The sequence below is a fragment of the Apodemus sylvaticus genome, chromosome 5 (genome assembly GCF_947179515.1).
Source record: "Apodemus sylvaticus chromosome 5, mApoSyl1.1, whole genome shotgun sequence".
NCBI lineage: Eukaryota > Metazoa > Chordata > Mammalia > Rodentia > Muridae > Apodemus > Apodemus sylvaticus.
Window position 1 is genome coordinate 96,974,345 of NC_067476.1, and position 21,791 is coordinate 96,996,135.

General features: G+C 37.0%; 1 protein-coding gene across 2 annotated transcripts in view; it reads right to left on the reverse strand.

The window, feature by feature from the left end:
- Dph6 (diphthamine biosynthesis 6) overlaps positions 1-21,791 on the reverse strand; it is a 140,864-nt gene that overhangs the window by 27,640 nt on the left and 91,433 nt on the right. For both annotated transcript variants that reach the window (XM_052183188.1, XM_052183187.1), the window contains exon 6: positions 6,995-7,056. In XM_052183188.1, the coding sequence (XP_052039148.1) occupies positions 6,995-7,056 (62 nt within the window). The remainder of the gene's footprint in view (positions 1-6,994; positions 7,057-21,791) is intronic.

Genomic DNA, 21,791 nt, shown 5'->3' on the forward strand with positions numbered 1-21,791 from the left:
TATCCTGAGGTAGAGCTATGTCCAATTTTCTGAGGAACACCAGACTGATTTCCAGGGTGTTTGCACCAGCTTGCAATCCCACCAGCAGTGGAGGAGTGTTCCTCTTTCTCCACATCCTCACCAGCATCTGTTATCTCCTGAGTTTTTAATCTCAGCCCTTCTGACTGGTGTGAGATGGACTCTCAGGGTTGTTTTGACTTGCATTTTTCTGATAACTAAGGATGTTGAAAATTTCTTTAGGTGCATCTTGGTTAATCAATATTCCTCAGCTGCTATTTTATTTTGATAAACCACAATACAATGAACTACAAACAATTCCAAGACCAATATGAAGCCCATAATGTCATAGTGGAGTGTAGCAGCTCATGGCACAGTGCTGCCTCTGAGAGCACCCAGATGCAACAACAAGGAACTGAGCTATAGTACGGGATACTTAGCAAAGCTCTCCTCAGAAACGTACTGTCTATCTACATCTTGACAGTAGGTGTAAAGCCTTCTCACATTCGAACAACCACACTGCTTCAGTTATCAATGCTTTATCAAATCAAATATCTGACCCCAATCCCCAATACAATTCAATAGAATTCACAGAAAGGAATAATGAAAACAAATATTTTAGTATGCAGAACACATGTAGGATTTGACAGTGGTCCTTGATCAAGAAGGATATTTGAAATGTTGAGATAATCCCTTTGATTCTTGGCAAGGTCATTCATTATGTAGACAGGATTAGATTCAACAGTCTCCAGAAGTTTCCACTCCTGTGTCTGAGGCAGACAGGCTACAGGTGCTTCAGATCTATAGCACTGGAGGGCATGCAGCACACACTATCCATGATATCAGGAACAGGGATCCTCAGAGCATTACCCTCTGATTTCACTCACTGTTGCAATTACAAACTCATTCCAGTTTGGGTTACCTCTTTTTAAACACACTTCTATATACACTATCAAGTTTTAATCTTTCGAGCATCCAACTAGGAAGAGGCAGCCTGCACAGGTGAGACCGGCCCTGCATATCAGAGTATCCAGTCTGGAGGCCTCTGGCAAGAGCCTTCTGGTTTCCATCTCTGGATCAGGAACACCCTTGGCCACAGCGAGACATCTCCAAGCAGTGCAGGAAGCCAGCTATACACCCAGCAACCAGTGAGGACAAGGCATCCTGCACAGGTGAGTCCGGCCCTGCAGATCAGCGGATCCAGTCTGGAGGCCTCTGGCAAGAGGCTTCTGGTTTCCGCCTCCGGAATAGGAACACCCTTGGCCACACAGCGAGCCATCTCCAAGCAGGGCAGGAAGCCAGCTATACAACCAGCAGCCAGCAAGGAGGAAACAGTCAGCACAGCCTGTATCCAGAGCTGATCAGGGTCACAGAAGTACAAACTCAAATATAACTACAAGAGAGTGGGTCTCGGCTGCCATTTTTGCTTCTGTGACTGGGAAACAGATTGATAAGCAGGTTTCACCAGAGTAGAGGATCACTTGGGACACACCTCACCAGGACTCCACCTGCACCCAGGAACTCGGCAGCGCCACAGCAATTTGTGCCAGGGGAAAGCAGCTCACCCAGGGTTGCTGAGATAGGCCTGCAGGCACACAGGCGGGGCAAGCTCCAGCCAGTGACAGTAGGCCTAACTAACACCAGAGATAACCTGATGGCAAAAGGCAAACGTGGGAATGTTGCTAACAGAAATATAGGCAATATGGCACCATCCGAACCCAATTCTCCCACAACAGCAAATCCTGGATACCCCAACACACCAAGAAAGCAAGATTTGGATGTGAAATCACAGGACATGATGCTGATGGAGGGTATCATGGAGGGCTTCAAGAAGGACATAAATAACACCCTTAAAGAAATACAGGAGAACACAAGTAAACAGGGAGAAGCCCTTGAAGAACTAAGGAAAAACACAACAAAACAGGTGAAGGAATTAAACAAAGCAATCTAGGATCTAAAGAAGGAGGTAGAAACAATAAAGAAATCACAAAGGGAGACAACTCGGGACATAGAAAACCTAGAAAAGAAGTCATGAGTCATGGATCCAAGCATCAACAACAGAATAAAAGAGACAGAAGAGAGAATCTCAGATGCAGAAGATACCATAGAAAGCACTGATACAATAGTCAAAGAAAATGAAAAATGCAAAAAGCTCCTGACCCAAAATAACCAGGAAATCCAGGACAAAATGAGAAGACCAAACCTAAGGATTAAGATTTCCAACTTAAAGGGCCAGTAAATGTCTTCAACAAAGTTATAGAAGAAAACTTCCCTAACCTAAAGAAAGAGATGCCCATGAACATACAAGAAGCCTACAGAACTCCAAATAGATTTGCCCAGAAAAGAAATTTATCCCATCACATAATAATTAAAACATAAAATGTACTAAACAAAGAATATTAAAAGCAGTAAGGGAAAACAGTCATGTAACATATAATGGTAGACCTACAGAATTACACCAGCCTTCTCACCAGAGACTATGAAAGCCAGAAGAGCCTGGGCACGCGTCATACAGACCCTACGGGAACACAAATGCTAACCTAAACTGCTATATCCAGCAAATCTCTCAATTACCATAAATGGAGAAACCAAAGTTTTTCAAGACAAAAACAAATTTACACAGTATCTTTCCACAAATCCAGCCCTTCAAGGGATAATGAATGGAGAACACCAACAAATGGAGGAAAACTACACATACAATAAAGCAAGAAAGTAATCTTCTTTCAACAAACTCAAAAGAAGATAACCACTCAAGCATGAAAATTACATGAAAGCAATAATCACTATTCCTTAATATCTCTTAACATCAATGGACTCAATTCCCCAATAAAAAGACAAAGACTAACGATTGGATTCATAAATAAGAGCCAACATTTTGCTGCATACAGGAAACACATCTCAGTGTCAAAGACAAATACTACCTAAGAGTATAAGGCTGGAAAACAGTTCTCTAAGCAAATGGTCCCACAAAACAAGCTGGAGTAACCATTCTAATATCAGATAACATAGACTTTCAACCAAAAGTCATTAAAAAAGAATACAGAAGGCCACTTTATACTCATCAAAGGAAAAATTTACTAGGAAGAACTCTAAATTTTGCACATCTATGCCCCAAATACAAGGGCACCTGCACTGGTAAAGGAAACCTTACTAAAGCTTAAAGCACACATCACACCCCACACAATAATTGTGAGGGACTTAAACACACCACTCTCTTCAATGGACAGATCCGGGAAACACAAACTAAACAGAGTCACAGTGAAACTAACAGAAGTTTTGGACCAAATGGATTTAATAGATATCTAGAGAACATTTCATCCTAAATCAAAAGAATATACTGTCTTCTCAGCACCTCACGGTACCTTCTCCAAAATTGACCATATGTCACAAAACAGACCTCAACAGATATAAGACGATCTAACTAATTCCATGCCTCTTATCAGATCACTATGAAATAAGGGTGGTCTTCAAAAGCAACAAAAACAACAAAAAGCCCACATATATATGGAAGCTGAACAATTCTCCACTCAATGATACCTTGGTCAAGGAAGAAATAAGGAAAAAAATCAAAGACTTTTTTAGAATTTAATGAAAATGAAGGCACAACATACCCAAGTTGATGGGACACAATGAAAGCGGTGCTAAGAGGAAAACTCATAGCTCTGAGTGCCTCCAAAAAGAAGCTGGAGAGGGCATACACTAGCAGTTTAATAGAACACCTGAAAAAACAAAAAGGAGCTAATACACACAAGAGGAACAAAAGGCAGGAAATCATGAAACTCGGCTGAAATCAACCAAGTTGAAACAAAAAGAACTATACAAAGAATCAACAAAATCAGGAGCTGGTTCTTTGAGAAAAATCAACAAGATAAATAAACCTTTAGCCAGACTAACCAGAGGGCACAAAGACAGTCCCAAATTAACAAAATCAGAAACAAAAAGGGTGAAATAATGCAGAAACTGAGGAAATCCAAAAAATTATAATATTCTACTACAAAAGCCTATACTCTACAAAACTGGAAAATCTGGATGAAATGGATAATTTCCTAGACAGATACCAACTACCAAAATTTAATCAGGATCAGACAGACCATCTAAATGGTCCCATAACCCCTAAAGAAATAAAAGTGGTCATTGACAGTCTCCCAACCAAAAAAAAGCACAGGACCAGATGGCTTTAGTATAGAATTCTATCAGACATTCAAAGGAGACCTAATGTCAATTCTCTTCAAACTATTCCACAAAACAGAAACAGAAGAAACATTCTGTTCTATGAAGCCACAATTCCACTGATACCAAAACCACACAAAGATCCAACAAAAAAAAGAGAACCTTAGACCAATTTCTCTTATGAATATCGATGAAAAAATACTCAATAAAATTCTTGCCAACCGAATCCAAGAAAACATAAAAAACGATCATTCACCATGATCAAGTAGGTGTCATCCCAGGGATGCAGGGATGGTTCAATATACAGAAATCCATCAATGTAATCCACCACATAAACAATTTCAAAGAAAAAAAACCACATGGTCATTTCATGAGATGCTGAAAAAGCATTTGACAAAATCCAGCATCCTTTCATGCTAAAAGTCTTGGAAAGGGCAGGAATCCAAGGCCCATATCTAAACATAGTAAAAGCAATATACAGCAAAGGTAGCCAACATCAAACTAAATGGAGATAAACTTGAAGCAATCCCACTAAAATCAGGGACTAGACAAGACTGCCCTCTCTCTCCTATTTATTCAATATGGTACTTGAAGTTCTAGCCAGAGCAATTAAACAACAAAAGGAGGTCAAAGGGATACAAATTGGAAAGGAAGACGTCTAACTGTCACTATTTGCAGATGATATGATAGTATACTTAAGTGACCCAAAAAACTCTACCAGAGAACTCCTACAGCTGATAAACAACTTAGCAAAGTGGCTGGATATAAAATTAACTTAAGCAAATCAGTAGCCTTTCTATACTCAAAGGATAAAGGATAAACAGGTTGAGAAAGAAATTAGGGAAATAACACCCTCCACAATAGCCACAAACAATATAAAGTATCTTGGTGTGACTCTAACCAAACAAGTGAAAGATCTGTATGACAGGAGGTTCAAGTCTTTGAAGAAAGAAATTGAAGAAGACCCCAGAAGATGGAAAAATCTTCCATGCTCTTGTATTGGCAGGATTAATATAGTAAAAATGGCCATCTTGCCAAAAGCAATCTACAGATTCAATGTAATCCCCATCAAAATACCAACCCAGTTCTTCATAGAGCTAGAAAGAGCAATGCTCAAATTCATCTGGAATAACAAAAAACCCAGGATAGCTAAAACTATCCTTAACAGTAAAAGAACTTCTGGGGGAATCAGTATCCCCCACCTCAAGCCGTACTACAGAGCAATTGTGTTAAAAACTGCATGGTATTGGTATAGTGACAGGCAAGTAGATCAGTGGAATAGAATTGAAGACCCAGAAATGAACCCACAGAATTATGGTCACTTGATCTTTGGCAAAGGAGCTACAACCATCCAGTGGAAAAAAGATAGCATTTTCAACAAATGGTGCGGGTTCAACTGGAGGTCAGCCTGCAAAGGAATTCAAATTGAGCCATTCTTATCTCCTTGTACTAAGCTCAAGTCCAAGTGGATCAAGAACCTCCACATAAAACTAGACACACTGAAACTAATAGAAAAGAAACTGGAGAGACCCTTGAGGACATGGGCACAAGGGAAAATTTCCTTAACAGAACACCAATAGCTTATGCTCTAAGATCAAGAATTGACAAATGGGACCTCATAAAACTATAAAGTTTCTGTAAGCCAAAGGAGATTGTCAAAAGGACAATATGGCAACCAAAAAATTGGGAAAAGATCTTTACCAGCACTACATCTGACAGAGGGCTTATATCCAAGATATACAAAGACCTCAAGAAGGTAGATTCCAGAGAGCCACGTATCCCACTTAAAAAATGGGGTACAGAGCTAAACAAAGACTTTTCATCTGAGGAATATAGAATGGCTGAGAAGCACCTAAAGAAATGTTCAACATCCTTAGTCATCAGGGAAAGGCAAATCAAAACATCTCTGAGATTTCACCTCACACCAGTCAGCATGGCTAAGATCAAAAACTCAGGAGAAAACAGGTGCTAGAGAGGATGTGGAGAAAGAGGAACACTCCTCCACTGCTGGTGGGGTTTCTAGCTGGTACTACCACTCTGGAAATCAGTCTGGCAGTTCCTCAGAAAACTGGGAATGATACTTCCAGAGGATCCTGCTACACCACTCCTGGGCATATACCCAGAGGATTCCCCAGCATGTAATAAGGATACATGCTCCACTATGTTCATAGCAGCCCTATTTATAATAGCCAGAAGCTGGAAAGAACCCAGATAGATGTTCCTCAACAGAGGAATGGATACAGAAAATGTGGTTTATATACACAATGGAGTATTATTCAGCCATTAGAAACAATGAATTCATGAAATACTTAGACAAATGGATGGAACTGGAGAACATGATCCTAAGTGCGGTAACCCAGTCTCAAAAGAACACACATGGTATACACTCACTGATAAATGGATATTAGCCTAGAAGCTTGGAATACCCAAGACACAATGCACATATCAGATGATGCCTAGGAAGAAGGAAGGAGTGGCCCCTGGTCCTGGAAAGGCTCAGTGCAGCAGTGTAGGGGATACCAGGACAGCGAAGTGGGAAGGGGTGGATTGGGGAACAGGGGGAGGGAAGAGGGCTTATGGGACTTTTGGGGAGGGGGACCAAGGAAAGGGAAAATCACTTGAAATGTAAATAAAGAATATATTGAATATATTAAAAAGGACTCAGGGAAAGCAGGGACTTACAAAAAAAAAGTTTTAACATTTCATCAGTCATAAAATGAATGTATCTAAATTTTTCTGAAACACAAATCAGTGTTTGAGACTTTATGCTATCGTGCTACTTTCCTCATTAGACGCTGATATTTTAAAGAGCAACATGAGTTCTTACCTCTAAAAGATGAGGCTCCATTTCAACCAGGGTTTTCCCAAGATGTTTATCAGGATCTAAGCCTGTCAAGAAAGATGAAATTTTTTAGGTAAGTGTCAGTAGAGCTGAAAGGCACATTTCCTTCTCTTGACCCTTCCTTAACAAGGAAATTGTAAGTTGTTTTGATATTAAAGTGAAAATTTACTTTGCCAGATTTTCTTCCCTATTTCCCTGGCATAGCTGCTCTCTTGCCCCTAAAAATCAGTTTTACTTTATTACAGTTGTGTCAGTAGGCAGATCCTTCCTTCAGTTTGACTTTCTCAATTCAGAAATTGTAAAGAAGATGAAAACAGTACAATTTGACAGAAAGGAAATACAATGCTATGGTGTGCTTACAGACAGGAGCCTAGCAAGGCTGCCCCTGAGAGGCCCAACAAGCCCTGTGGCTGAATTAGGGAAAGGCTGGAAGAAGCTGAGGAGGGCAGTGACCCCATAGGAAGACTAGCAGTCTCAACTAACCTGGACCCCTGAGTTCTCAGACACTGAGCCACCAACAAGGCAGCATATACCAGCTGATATGAGGACCTCAATACATACACAGCAGAGGACTGCCTGGTCTGGCCTCAGTGAGAGATGTACCTAACCCTTGAGAGACCTGAGGCCCCGCCCCAGAGAGTGGGGAGGCCTTGGGGCTGGGGGGATATCCTCTTAGAGACAGGGAGGAGGAGGAGGAATGAGATGAAGAATTATGTGTGGGCAGACCATGGTGCAGCGACTGAACTGTAAAAAAATAAAAGTAATTAAAAAAGGAAATACAAAATCTCAGCATTTTACTTGTTATGGTTTATTTTATTTAAAGATAATAGAGTGAGTTTTCTGTCTTATGCTAGTTATTTTAACTTTAAATGCAATTATAAATTTATGAATAGAAAAGAGAATAAACTGCTACACTTATAAAATTAATTCAGTTTATAGTTCAATATGGATACACTCATGAAATTAAATCATAGTTCCTCTCATAACAATGTGTCGATTTAAATAGAGTATAATTCTTTACCAAAAAAATCCCAATTCTAGTAAAGTGTTTCAATTCAATATGGTAGTCTAGCTATTTTTTCTGCATAGATCTTTCATATATTAAACATTGAATATAGTAATCCTTATGTCAGGTCAATATGTTGCTCTCAATAATGCCTATTAGGTTGTTCCTGCAGCCTGGAAGAGAACCATCTGAGTGCAATCTGCATTTGCTTCATTTTTTTCTGTTCATTAGAAAGTGACAAGTCATTAGGGGTTTCATGATTACTACCTAGACGAGATGCATTTCAGGTTGTTTTTAGAAAACATTTCTTGGATACCAGCCAGAGACCTCTAGGGATTGAAGCTACTTCCTTGAGGAGCCAGGGGCCTAAGCCGCTCTTGTTATTGATGTCTTTAAATCAGCCCAGGCTTTCCTACAGGGGTATGATTAGTTGTGAATGTGGTAGGAAGACCACCTGTCTTATTAAGCATAATATTCAGATACAAAAGAGCTCCCAATAAAAAAAGAGCTCTTTTGTCTTTCATTTCTTAGAGCATCAATTAATAACATGCAAATGAAACCCCAATATAATTGAATTCTTAATTTTCTCATAGTCACATATTTTTTTTTTTAAATTTTTGATTTTAGGAACATTTTATCATTGCACTACAATCTGTATATAGTTCAGTTTTGATAATGAAGAATGGTTTTAAAAATAAGTATATGGTAAAATGGATCCCCTAAAATATATAAAGTTACTATCTAATTTGCAATAAATATGTAGCTATAAGATTTCCATCCTTCTGTTTTTATTTTAAATTTAACTTTTGGGTTTAAGATTTTCTTTTATTGAAAATAATTATTTTCTCCCATAATATATCCTGATTATGGTTTCCCCTTCTCCAATTTTTCTAGGAATTTCTAACTGAATGCTATAAACAGAGAATTCTGATATTAAAGAACATTTATAATTGAGAATTGAAGTGCAGGGTCAGATTACATTAATTTATCACTGGACTCCTTTAGAAGTTTTTAAAATAATCAAGCCAATGTTTGAGTTGAAATTAAACACAAATCTTGGAAGGTATGAATCATTTCTTAACTTGTTTGCTTTACTGGAAGAAGAATCCATTTACACTTCCAGCGGCAACTAAAGAACAGTCTTGAAATACCGCTTTATTTATGGTGAAATGATTCTATTATGGGGAACTCTTTGAAAGTATATGAATAACAAGAATTTGGTAATATTCACATCTATATCATACAGTGAATTATTAAAAAATTTAGGTAATTATTTAATTACTAATGTGCCTGGTCTAACAGGTACAATATTCTCTTAAGCAACAGAAGAGAACAAAGCAAAGCAAAACTGTTCCTACATTCAACAGTGTCAGTGTGATTTGAAACATCTTTGTGATTACATGTCTTTTGCTTCCCTCTATAAAGCTACATTACATTACACACCCTGGGAGCATTATGAAGAAACCAGAAGTGTTGACGAGCTCTTTTAATGCAAACTTTATTCGAAAACTTCAGTTCATCATACTCAGTATGAGAGACATCTCTTCTTCAGATTCATTCCATTTCGTAACTGTCTAGTGAAGTGTAGGTCGTGAATATTTGCTAATTGAGCTTCTCTTTAATCTCACAGGATGTTTGTAGTTTATCTTCTCAAATTGCCAGTTATGAAGTGCCGTCTCAATGTATTTTATGTCTCCTAAGAACTTTATTCATTGAGCCATTTATTAATGTTGATATAAATAGTGGTATAAAGAAACACAATATTAACAAAGAAGGTGACAGTCCAGAAGATGTAGGATGTCATTTCATTTCAAGAATGCTTTAATTTATAAGCATGAGATTTTAAGTTACTAACAAGATTTTCTCCAAAGTACAGGAAAAGATTGACTATAAATTCTGACATCTAACCATTTAATCACATTATGCAGACATTCCTTGATGGAAGATGGGTGGGTGAATAAACCCACAACACGACCTAGGCACTGGAGAGCTCCATGCAGAATTAAGAAATTAATTAGGAGGAAGAACTATAATTTGCAGAACTGACATCCATTTTACTTTAGTTGCATGTATCAATGGGAAACGATTACAATTCAATTAAAATATTCAATTTTATTACTTTACTGACTGACCTTGAAGTTAATGCCTGCTTTATTTAATTGCATCATCTATGAATAAATGTTAACCCTAAAATGTTATGCCCCATTATTTTCAATGCAGTTTTCAACATCTCAACTGAATTATATCGGCTAATTTATTATCTCCTGTCATGAAAGCAAGTGGAGGTTTATTTCTTCAGGACAGCCCAATATATGATGAGGGAAACATCACAAAATAGTTGATAATGCTGTTTTTTACAGAGTCCAGTGAGATGAATTATGTTCTCATCTTCACTTCAGCAGTGTACACTTTTACTGTAAAATCACTATCAATATTAGAAAAGGCATAATCAGTCTAAGAAGCAATTTTTGGCCAGCCTACAATTTTTGTTTAATTTACTGCAGGCAGGAACTGAGAATCTATTATAACTTAACAACACACATACACACACATGCACAATCACATACACATACACACATGCATGTATACACACAGACACAGGCACACAGACACACACATGCACACATACACACAGGCACACACACAGACACAGGCACATAGACACATTTGGTGCATGTGCCACATAATGTCATGCTATCTCTGTCACATTCATAGTTATTAGAACAAATAATCCATATTGCAAAGTTCACTTGTTCTTAAATAAATGAAACATTTAGTTGTTACCAGACTCAAGCCCTATACCATTAAAATATATTTGTGCATTTGTTAAGAATGACAGTTAGGGAGAAAGGCTGGGTTCATGAGCTCTAAGAGAAGAATGAGCTGACGTGAAATCTAGAGTCAGACAAAGGCATCACTTCAACATTGTCCCTTCCATTCTTCTAATTAGGCCACTACATGCTTAACTCTCGTATTCACTGTGTCGAGGCTTGTCCAGATAAGGGCCTTCTTTCTTAAATCTATAACCTGAGGTTTTATATCATAAAGTAGACTCATTCTACTGAGTTCATACTTTATTTCATAAAGTGATTATGGAATCACTTTAAAAATTTATGGCAAATATGAAATGAATGGCTAGTAAATCATATTGAGTATAACTGTGCAGTTATAATAATCAATACTTACAATTGACCAAAATTTTCTCTTTTCTACTTTAAAACTATTGTGCAATTCTTTACATGAAAAGAACAAAAAGTGAAACATATGTGCATAATACAAAGAGGGATAGTAGAAATACTTGTTTAAGAAACACCCGCGTAAGCATTCTCATTAGCTTAAAGTGTGGGACTTGTAAAACCCAAAAGCCTGGTAAATGTAGAGACTGTGAGAAAGCAAAGAGTTAAGAATAAAGGTGCAAAAAGAAAAAAAAGATGGGGGTCTGTCCTTCTGAGTTTCGTTTTATGGTGAGAGTTGTAGCTACAGAAGACTAATGATTCTTGCTGAACTGAGGTGTGTTCTAGTTCGACCTTGGATCAAGTTTGAGATTTAGAAAGGCCACTCTCTGTCAGTCCACTTCCTTCCCTGGACACATGGTTGGGGGGAACATGGCAAACGAGTGTACAGGGCACCACACTGGCATAAGCGAGAGGCTGCATTGGAATGAAAGCATTAATGAGAAAGAATGGAACAGATGAGAGCAACGCATGCTGGGCGTGGTACAGACAGCACTTGTCACACTAGGTATGTACGAGAGAATAAGGTCCAGATGAGCCTCAGCTTTAGAGTTTGGGACAAGTTAAAAGATATCAGTGCCTGCTACCATTATTTCAGGTGCAAAACAATACAATATATGCAAAATTTGGAAGGAAAATAAATGGTAACTATCATTCTAGAAGTGTGTTGCATTTCCAGAGAGGAGACTCTAATTGGCAGCACGGAAGATGGGGTCAGAGCCCAGCAGAGAGGTCTGGATGGCAGATACGGAAATAGAAACAGAAGCTGTGAGATGAACTGACTGTAGGACAACACAATGTGAGTCAAAAATACAGCAAAGAGCCTGAGGAACAGACATTTCAATTGAACTGTGTAAAATGCAAATCTTATCCTGTTATTTTCTCCTCCCTCCTTGCCAAATGTATTGAAGTATATTTGACAGCTTAATATCATGTATTCTTAAAGTATTAACTTAGTTGTTTCACGTATGTACACATTTCAAAGTATTCATCCTATTAAAGCTAATTAACTTTCTATCACCTTACATAACTACTATTTATTCTGGGGATGGGCACTGAGGATTGAAACCAGGCTCTCCTGCTGCTAGGCAAGTGCTTTACCAATGTCCTACATATTATGAGCCCCACTTACTGCTTTCTAAAATGGTAAAAACCACTTCTGAACAAGGAATGCTGGTCCATGCCTGCGATCCTGTACTCCAGTGGCGGAAGCAGAAAGCACAGCATAATCTGAGGCTAGTCTAGGCCAAATTCTCAGTTCTGAACCAGCCTGAGCAGCAACGTGAGACACTTTCAAATTGCCCCTCTGAAAATAAGGCCTTACCCTCTGTAGTCCATAAATCTACACAATATTTATAGGTCAGTTGAACATAATATAAAAACCATTACCCAAATAAAAACTGAAAATTAATAAAGTGCAAAGGCTGTTGGGAAGGGTCATGTACACAATGCAGCATGACCAGCGACAGTGACAGTGACAGTGCTGCACACAGGACTTCCAGAGCTAATCATCTTGTAGAACTCATTCCCCAAACCCTCCTCCATCTCAACTGCTCTGTACTCGTTCCCTGACTGTCACACTTTTAGGCTCTATAAATGAGGTCATGTGGTATTTGCCTTTCTCCCTTTCCAGCACTGTTCATTGATTATCTATTCTCTTGTGTTACTGGTACACTTGCAGAAGTGCAGTATAGAGGATTGGATTTATTTCAGGGCTTTTTGTTTCCTATTCTGTTCTATTGGTCTATATGGGTTTTTAAATGACAACATCATATTGAAAAATAATGCATCATGAGAGGGTACCACAGCTTGAAATTTATATATTGATATACAAATATCCTTATATAAACATTATAAATAAGATAGATATTCATATAATATATTTGAATATATAAGTGCAAAGCTTTGGGAATGGCATATCAATTTATTAAAAAAATTCAAAGAACTTATCCATATCAGAATCAGATAATCAGGGCTAGCATTTGTTAGGATACTCTGCCTTACCTGAAGAAACAATATGTTATTAAAATAAACAAGATCAACATTTGTTTTCTCTACTATTATAATCTATAACTCTATAAAATGAGAAAATGATACTTCTATTCAGGGATATCCAGTTGTATGACTAGTTGCATTTGTATTTCAAACTGAAGAATACATAAAATATACTTAAAAGTTGAGATATAATCTTGATTTTATTTCATAAGTCGAAAATGGTAAATAATTTATGAGACGATTGGGTATAGTAAAACTTTGAAGCTTAAAAAAAATCTGTACTAAATTACTCTAAGTGGAGACAGAATATATATAAATCAAAATTGACAATATTTTAAATCATATTAACCAATCTTTTAACAAAATAATTATTTGAACCAAGTTCAGGAATAAAAATTGTTAACTATAGAATATAAAAGAATAACATAAATTGCTTTTAACCTTTGCTGTTCAGCATTCTTTCTAGGAAGGCTATTATAATGCACGGTTTTAATTATGTCCATTATTATCCAAATGAATGACAGAAGAGTACAATGAGAGAGAGCAATAATTAACATGCCTTAGCATGGCTTATCTGGGCAGTTAGAAAAAGAATCAGATGAAGGCAATGTATATAGAACACCACGGTGGGCTTGCGTGGGAGTGGAAGCCAGCAACTGGGAAGGCCACACGGTTAAAGCACATGTTCTAATTAGTATGGGCATCTCGATTGTGAACCCACACAGTGAGACTTTAAAAAGTATGCATTAAATTTGGAAAGAAAATCCTAGTTAGCAGCCTTCGGAGAGAAGCATCTAAAGCTACTTAAAAGAGGACAGTGACTGCGGAGATACTATGCACCATGACATTATCTGAAAAGTCAAAAGAGAAATCTGTGCATAGCCAAAAGAAAAGCTGAAAACAGCTCCATAGAACTGTTCATGAATTTGTTGAAAGTGTCTAGATCATCTTATAATATGGTATTTAAAAAATAAATACCAGAGATGTGCTGCTGGGAAATGAAGACTATGAGGTAGAAAAGGGACAAAACAGCAGCATGAGTGGAGGTGCTGGGCTCCTCAGCTAAGCGGACTCAAGCCAGCCGTGCACGGGGCAGGGGCAGGGCACTCACTGGGTCCTGTGTTCCACGGACCTGCAGCTTGTAGGGAAAGGACTATGCCAAGGGCACTTTGAGAACAACCAGTGGTGCAGTGGCAAAAAGCAATCTCCTAGGGAAAAAGAAGAGAGCGACTTGAGAAATTCCACGGTAATAAATCACCCTGGCCAGATGGTGTTCAGCTGAGAGCTCCTGAAGGAAATAAAGTGTGACATGCCTGAGCATCTGAAAACCAGCAACTGTGTCTAAGCAGTGCTGTTCTGCTAATATGAAGCCTTTCTTTAGGAAAGAACAACAATGAAATTAAGATTTATAGAGGTATATATGAGAAGCTCTTGTGTTGATAATGGAGAAACTGATAGAGTCTAATTAAGACTAAGTTCCTTCTCCATCAGGGTAAGGTTAACTGGCTGAGGTCAAATCGCCCACTGAGTCTATAAAGAGAACACTGCTTCTCTCTATCCTATTAAACTTATCAGGAAATGTCAATAAAATACTAGATAGAAGCAAAACAGTAAATGTAATTTATTTGGGAATTACATGAAGCTTTTAACAAGGTCACATGAGACTGTTGGGGGAAATAAATAAGCACAGTCTTCAGGAAGAGAGGCCACTGGAGAAACTTCTGCCATTAATTGTCAAAGTTGCTAAGTAAGGAAAACAAAGTTTCAGGGACAATTTCTCTTCTGTTCCCTAGCAGTGGGTCCTGGGCATCTTTTAATGGTAGCCAAAAGGGTGAGAGACTTAAGAAAGTGTATGCTGCAGAAAGAAACTGGAGGTCACCAGTAGCACGGATCTCCTTCCTAGTGGGATACAAAACTTCACATGAGGGACAAGAGGCATGGTGACAGTGGGGAAGGAAGCAGAACTCACAAATCGAGAAAGTAAACGGAAGTACAACAGACAATGAGGGACAGACACATAACAAAGCTAATAGTCATGAAATGGAAGTCTGAAAGGCACAACTTACAATAAGTTTCTTATCAGTATGTTGAGTCAAAGCAACAGATTTAAAACAGAACTAACAAGGGCTGCTGCTAGCACTGTTGGGCTGATTTTCCTTATCAAATTAGGACTATCGCTCTCAGTGCGGTCAGTCTTGGACAGTTGATTTACACACTTACTAGCCCCATACCAGTTTATTTTACAAAGCCCTCTGCAGAACAAACTACTTCCATAGCTAGTTGTATATTAGCCAAAAGTAAAAAAGGGAAGCCAGTCTCCATCCTTCAGTTTTCCAACCTCTTATTACCCTTTTCTGTCTCAACACAGAGCCCAATTATATAAGCAAAGAGCAAGGTCCAGAAGTAGAAATTTGAAATTCATGAAAAGACCTGGGCGCTCTCCTATGCCATTACACGGCAGCACTAGATGCCCCCAGACCACAATAAGACCCCGTTCACCTGTAACTTTTCTTGATCTTAAGCATTATCCTATGAAGCCATAAAAAGTACTGGCAGTCTTTCAAATATTGTAGATTGCTATTAAAATACTTTGTTACAATAACCAGTGGCCTCTACCGCAGCCTAAACAGCTGACTCCTTAAATAGAGCCCATACAGCACCACGGCTGGTCCTCTGTGGCTCTGCTCCCTCTGCTCACTGATGTACTGTTGATTCTGTGGGCCATTTTCAGAGTATTCATACTTCTTGAATAAGAAATTTCAAGTCATGGTAGGAAATGCAAAAAGGTATAAAAATACTTTAATGTTTTTTATGTTAACACTTCCTGGAATTTTCTGTTGTTTAAGCATTGTTATCTGTGTTTAGGGTGTGTTTTATATTAATATATTAATATTTTATATTAATATAATAATACAAAAATAATATATTTTCTGAAAATACCCAACTATTTCTGCCATCTTGCCCCTACATTACTAGAACACTAATTGTAAGGGAACTATTACTTACAAAACACAATACTCAGTGTTAACATTAATTCTACCTTTATAATCTGCTTATCTGCTCTGCCATCTCAAAGTATAACTGGCACAAATTAATCATAAGGTAAAAACTTGCTAAGGATGTTTTTCAAGGGCTAGCAGTTAACTGTATCTACTTCATAATATATAGACATCTCTGATGCAGTTTTCCTGGTTGGATGCAGTAGCTAGATTTATCCAGTTAATATGAATCAGTACTGATTCTATTATCAAAAGCATTAGTAATCTGAATAATCTTTAAGCCACCAGCAAATGGAAAAAGCATGAGATTCAAGCACACATTCAAATAACTGGCTAAAAGGGTAAGAGGGGTTAGGTAAAGGAAGAATGGTGTTAAGTATCATGGGGCCTTCCTTATAACAAGTTGATCCTGATTTACTATTAGTTCATATTATGTACATTTACTTAAGCAACTGAGATCCTTTGTTTTATATCTCTTAGCTATACAGTCTGGCATCACATAAGAGATATGTCCCTGAAAAGTATAAGCACATTATATCACATTTTAAGTAGCAATAGAATAAACTTTGAGAGTTGAAGAGATGCCTTGACCATTAAAGTCTAGGTTCACAACCAAAAATATAAGAATGAAATTTGAAATATTTTCTTAAATATACTTTTGATGAGTTACAACTATAAAATCAAGGTAAATATTTAACAAGAGTTTGAGACTATTGGAGAAAAACAAAAAACTCCAAAGCCGCACCTCCATGCAGAAAGGGTTAGGGATTAAATCTTACTTTGGAGCAGAGTCTAAGAGAAACTTAGCCTTTTTAATCTGGAAATCAAAATTATTACAGATGATATTTCAAATATGTTCAAAAATTCCAAACCTGTTCAAATATGTTGTTGCTCAAGTGAAGCTGGAACTTTCTCAGTGGAAGAAAATTAAGGAGGAAAAGATAGAAGTTGTTTGGAGTCATGGTGATGCTGATGAATGCAGATGGGAGTTCTGAACATCCCTTACTGTTAGCAGAGCTTACTTCTTCCTGTCTGCAGTCTGTTATGTGGTAATGCAAATACTTGTGGTAACTTATCTAAAGAGAAATAAGGACCCTTTACTTCAACTTTTTTCCCCCACTTGATATGATAGACAATCTTCATACTTAAAGAAGATGCAATTATGTAGCACAGCCGAATGGCCCCAGAGCACACTGGAACCATTAAATTTGCTGTGTCTAATTGCACCTGCCCAAGGCAGGTGAGAAATGCATTCTGAAAAGATCTTTTTTTATACTGGAGCCAAAAAAAGAAATAAAATCAAATCAGTGGTTTCCAATTTAATTAGTACTTAAAACTTTTGTTGTATGTGCTCTTTAAGACCTTTATAAAGCTGGGCTCTGTGAAATACCATTATAATTATGTTTTTAAGTGTTTGAGGCAATCATTTCCTTCTAAAAAACCTACTCTAAATCATCAATGCAAGCCATCACCAATGTCAATCACAGATTACCCCTTTCTAGTTTTAACATTTTAACACTAGTTTAAAATGTTATTATTTAGAAATAGCAACACTGCTTAAAGTTTTCTAAACAAGTAACTACATGTTATCTGAAATATACTTTGCAAAGCATATAAGAATGTGAGGCTGGCAAAAGCCCCAATGATTTAATCACAGTTCACATAATGACTTTTATGAATGTGTCAAAAATATAAATCGACTATGATAAATAAATAATATAGGGCAGAAAAAAAAAGCCAAGGAAAACCTATATGTACTTATGTTGAACAGCCTCTGAAAGAGACATCAATAGGCAGGTCTGAGACCTCAATCAAAAGGAGGATCTGAAATGCTATAAGATATGGTAAGTGGAGTTATTACTAAGTCTTTAGGTGACCTAAAGATTGTCTGCATAAAACAGGTAGCAAAAATAACAATAATAATGGACCACTAGTAAGATCAAAAACTAAGTCATGTGGTATGTACCTTTAATCCCAGGACCAGGGAATATGACTGTGAATTCTAACTCTGCCTGATCCAGTTAGTAAGACCTTGTCACAAACAAGCAAGCTAGCTAACAAGCAACACACAAACATATGACAATTCACTTCCCTACATAAAACAGATATAAATACATAATTAAAATAAAAACAATTAAAAATATATGATATAAATTATGAGGCAGATGAGTCAAAATATTTCAAGGCTCGTGTTAGGCAAAATACAGTGACGATGATAAATGCTGTGTCCTCCATGGTATCACGAGAATGAATTTCAAGTGAAAGAAAAATTAGTCAGACTGAGGAAAAGAATTTATCACCAGCAAAGCTAAATTGAAGAATATTAAAGTGAGTTATTGAGGCAGTAGTAAGTTATCCCAGAGTTAAAGAAGTATATTAAAGGAGAATAAAGCACAGTGTGAGGGAGAATGGAGGCAATATACATAAATGTATATAAACAAAAATAATACATTAGAAAGATAGATATGGTGTAGATTAGAATGCAAGGTTAGAAAGACAGATACAGTGTAGATTAGAATGCAAGGTAACACAACAGATCCAGGAAGGAAATATGGTTAATGTACAGTAACTACTAGGCAAGACTAAAAGAAAGTAACATTTAACTAGTTAATTAAGAAATATAAAAATGGAAGCCGATTAATAAAAAAAGTCAAGAAAGAGGAAAAATATATCAAATTCCTTTTATCATTCAGATAAATAATAAACTGACTAAATAAGTTTGAGTCCAATAAATCAATAAACAAAAGCTCAACTCTAGGATTGTTCCAAGATTGATGCAGAGCAGAAGCCAAGCTGGAGATGAAATAAAGCCTGAAACCCTAGCAGAAAGCCTGTTCAGTCAACAATGCCACAAAGCTCACACTGGAAGGCAAAAGAATTTAAAAACTAAAAGCTACATTATAAAAAACAAAGGGGTTTCTAGGGGAAAGCACACGCCATTAGCAGCAGGCTGGTCCCTTGTCTTGTTTGCTTTATATAGTAGTTCACTATATAATCTTGGGTAGGCCTGAGCTTACTATATACCAGGCTTATCACTATAATCTTCAAAACTTAAAATTATTTTAAAAAGACAATTTTAGAGAAAAACTCAGTTTATCAAAGTGAAGTAAGATTTGATGAAGCTGAAATCTAATCTAGAAGAGCAAAAGAATCTCTCCTAAAAGTTTTTCCCCAAGAAGATGTCCATGTTCAGATGGCTTAAGTAATAAACACTTCAAAACATTAAGGAAGAATGAATTCCAACTGCACAGAAAATCTTTTGGACAACAGAAAAAGAGGAAACACTTCAAAGTCATATTACCCACACCTGTCACTACTCTAAAAGAAAATTCTAGACTGGTCATCTTTTAAACTTGCATGGGAAAATCCTGAACAGGGTTAGGACAATGAATCAAGCACTACTTAGAGAAGACGACTTGTCACAGACATGTGACACATCCCAGTAGTGCAGGCAAGATGATCTTAGCAGATTTACAAAAAATGTAATTCTATAACCATTCTTATTTCCTAAGTGCTCTCTGAAGATTTTCTTACTTTAGTAGAGATTTATACAAAGCATGGTCACAAATTGTCTGAACAACAAAATAAGAATTTGGATTTAACATTCCTTGAAAACAAGTTGCTCAATGGTTGCTTTGATCAACACCGTTTGACAAGTGACAATATGTGTCTAAGAATAACAACAATGACCTAGTTTCTTGGAGCTGTGAGTTGGCACATACCAGATAAAACTCTCTAAGGACACCTTGCTGTTATGAATTCCTGAGCACCTAGACCAGGTGCAGGCTCTCCATTCATAAAGCACAGCATTAATGATTTTTGTCTCACAGAATTCAGTTTCACACACTTTATTTTTATAAAAGGCAATTAAATACAATGGATTTATAGCACATATTAATAGTAAACATCATAGTAAGACTTATTAAAATCTTTCACATGCATTTTGCCCATTACTACTGATTTATTCAATAGTTATGAAAAAAACCTTGTCAATGCCTCTGCACTGGCAAGGACCTCTGTAAGAAAACAACAGAGATAAAGAAAAGTTCAGATAAAAGTGGGTAAGGAAAGGGATCATAAAGTCATAGATGTACTCATAAAGGCTAAAGGTATGAAGTTCTGAAAGGGAAAGATAGACTATATAACTACATAATCACAAATTTTGTGATTATGAAATATACTCAGAATTTGTAAAACAGCATATATCATAATTCCAAAATGGCAGAATGAAGGAACGTTTGCCTAGCATGGCTTAGACCCTGGGCTCAAGACTACACACCCACACATACACACTCAAATTATTTGAACTCTCATCATTCACTAAGTATATGAGATGAACAACATCATTAGTCACTAGAAATGTATAAAGTACTAATGGAATGAAATGCAATTATATGTACTGGAGAGCTATAGAAAGAAAGAGAGGAAATACCACATGTTGGTAGTATGTAAAAAAACAGGAAGCCTCCTTGAAAGCTGTAGGAAACTAAAATGGTAAAAATTACTCTGGAAGTAAATTTGGCAGTGCCTCGAATTATATATGGCAGCATGATACGGAAATTCTACTCCTAAGCATACATTCAAGGGAAATGCAAACACATGGTAACAGAAAACTTGCATAAATGTTCACAGAAAGAGTCTTCATAATCACCCTCAAGTAGGAAGAACATAATGTTTATGGACAGAAGAAGATCTTAATAATATGCAGTATAAAATATTACTGTAGTAGACTATTATATAGATAGACATAGATAGACAAATAATGAGAAATGACACATGATATAATATGGGCAAAACTTGTAAACATTATTCTTAAGGAGCTAGTCCTAGTAGGTTTTATATTGTAGAATTACATTAGTAAGAAGTCAAGACATGAAAATATATAAAGATAAAAGTAACTTTTCCTTTTGGTGATTGGGCCTGGGAAGAAAAAATAGAATCTGAAGGAATTGGATATTGATAGTGAGCAGACAAGAAATGTTGGTGGAGAGGGGAACAAAATTGTTCTAAAGTTAGATGTGATAATGAGTGAACTTGTACATTTACTTAAAATTATGTTTTGAACTTTAGATATGTATAGAATAAAACAGCCAGATGCCCTGTCAATTGAGTTAAAAATCATAGAAATAAGGGAGACCTGACTGAGGGTTCATCTGGGTGCTAGAGTGTATGCTGACTATGTATAAGGTGTTTGTGGGTTCAGTCTGTATAATCACCAAGGCAGAAAGGTGAATGTATTTTCAGATATTACATAGGTAGAGGCAGTATTAACATTGTTATCCTAAAATGATTATTTTGTTGTTGTTGTTGTTGTTTTTAAGATGATTATTATTAGCTAGGCAGTGGTGGCACATGCCTTTAATTCGAGCACTTGGGAAGCAGAGGCGGATGGCTTTCTGAGTTTGAGGCCAGCCTGGTCTACAGAGTGAGTTCCAGGACAGCCAGGGCCACACAGAGAAACCCTGTCTCAAAACAAACAAACAAACAAACAAACAAACAAACAAAGGTGATTACTGTTATTTTAAAATTATTTTACTTGTGTGTGTGCA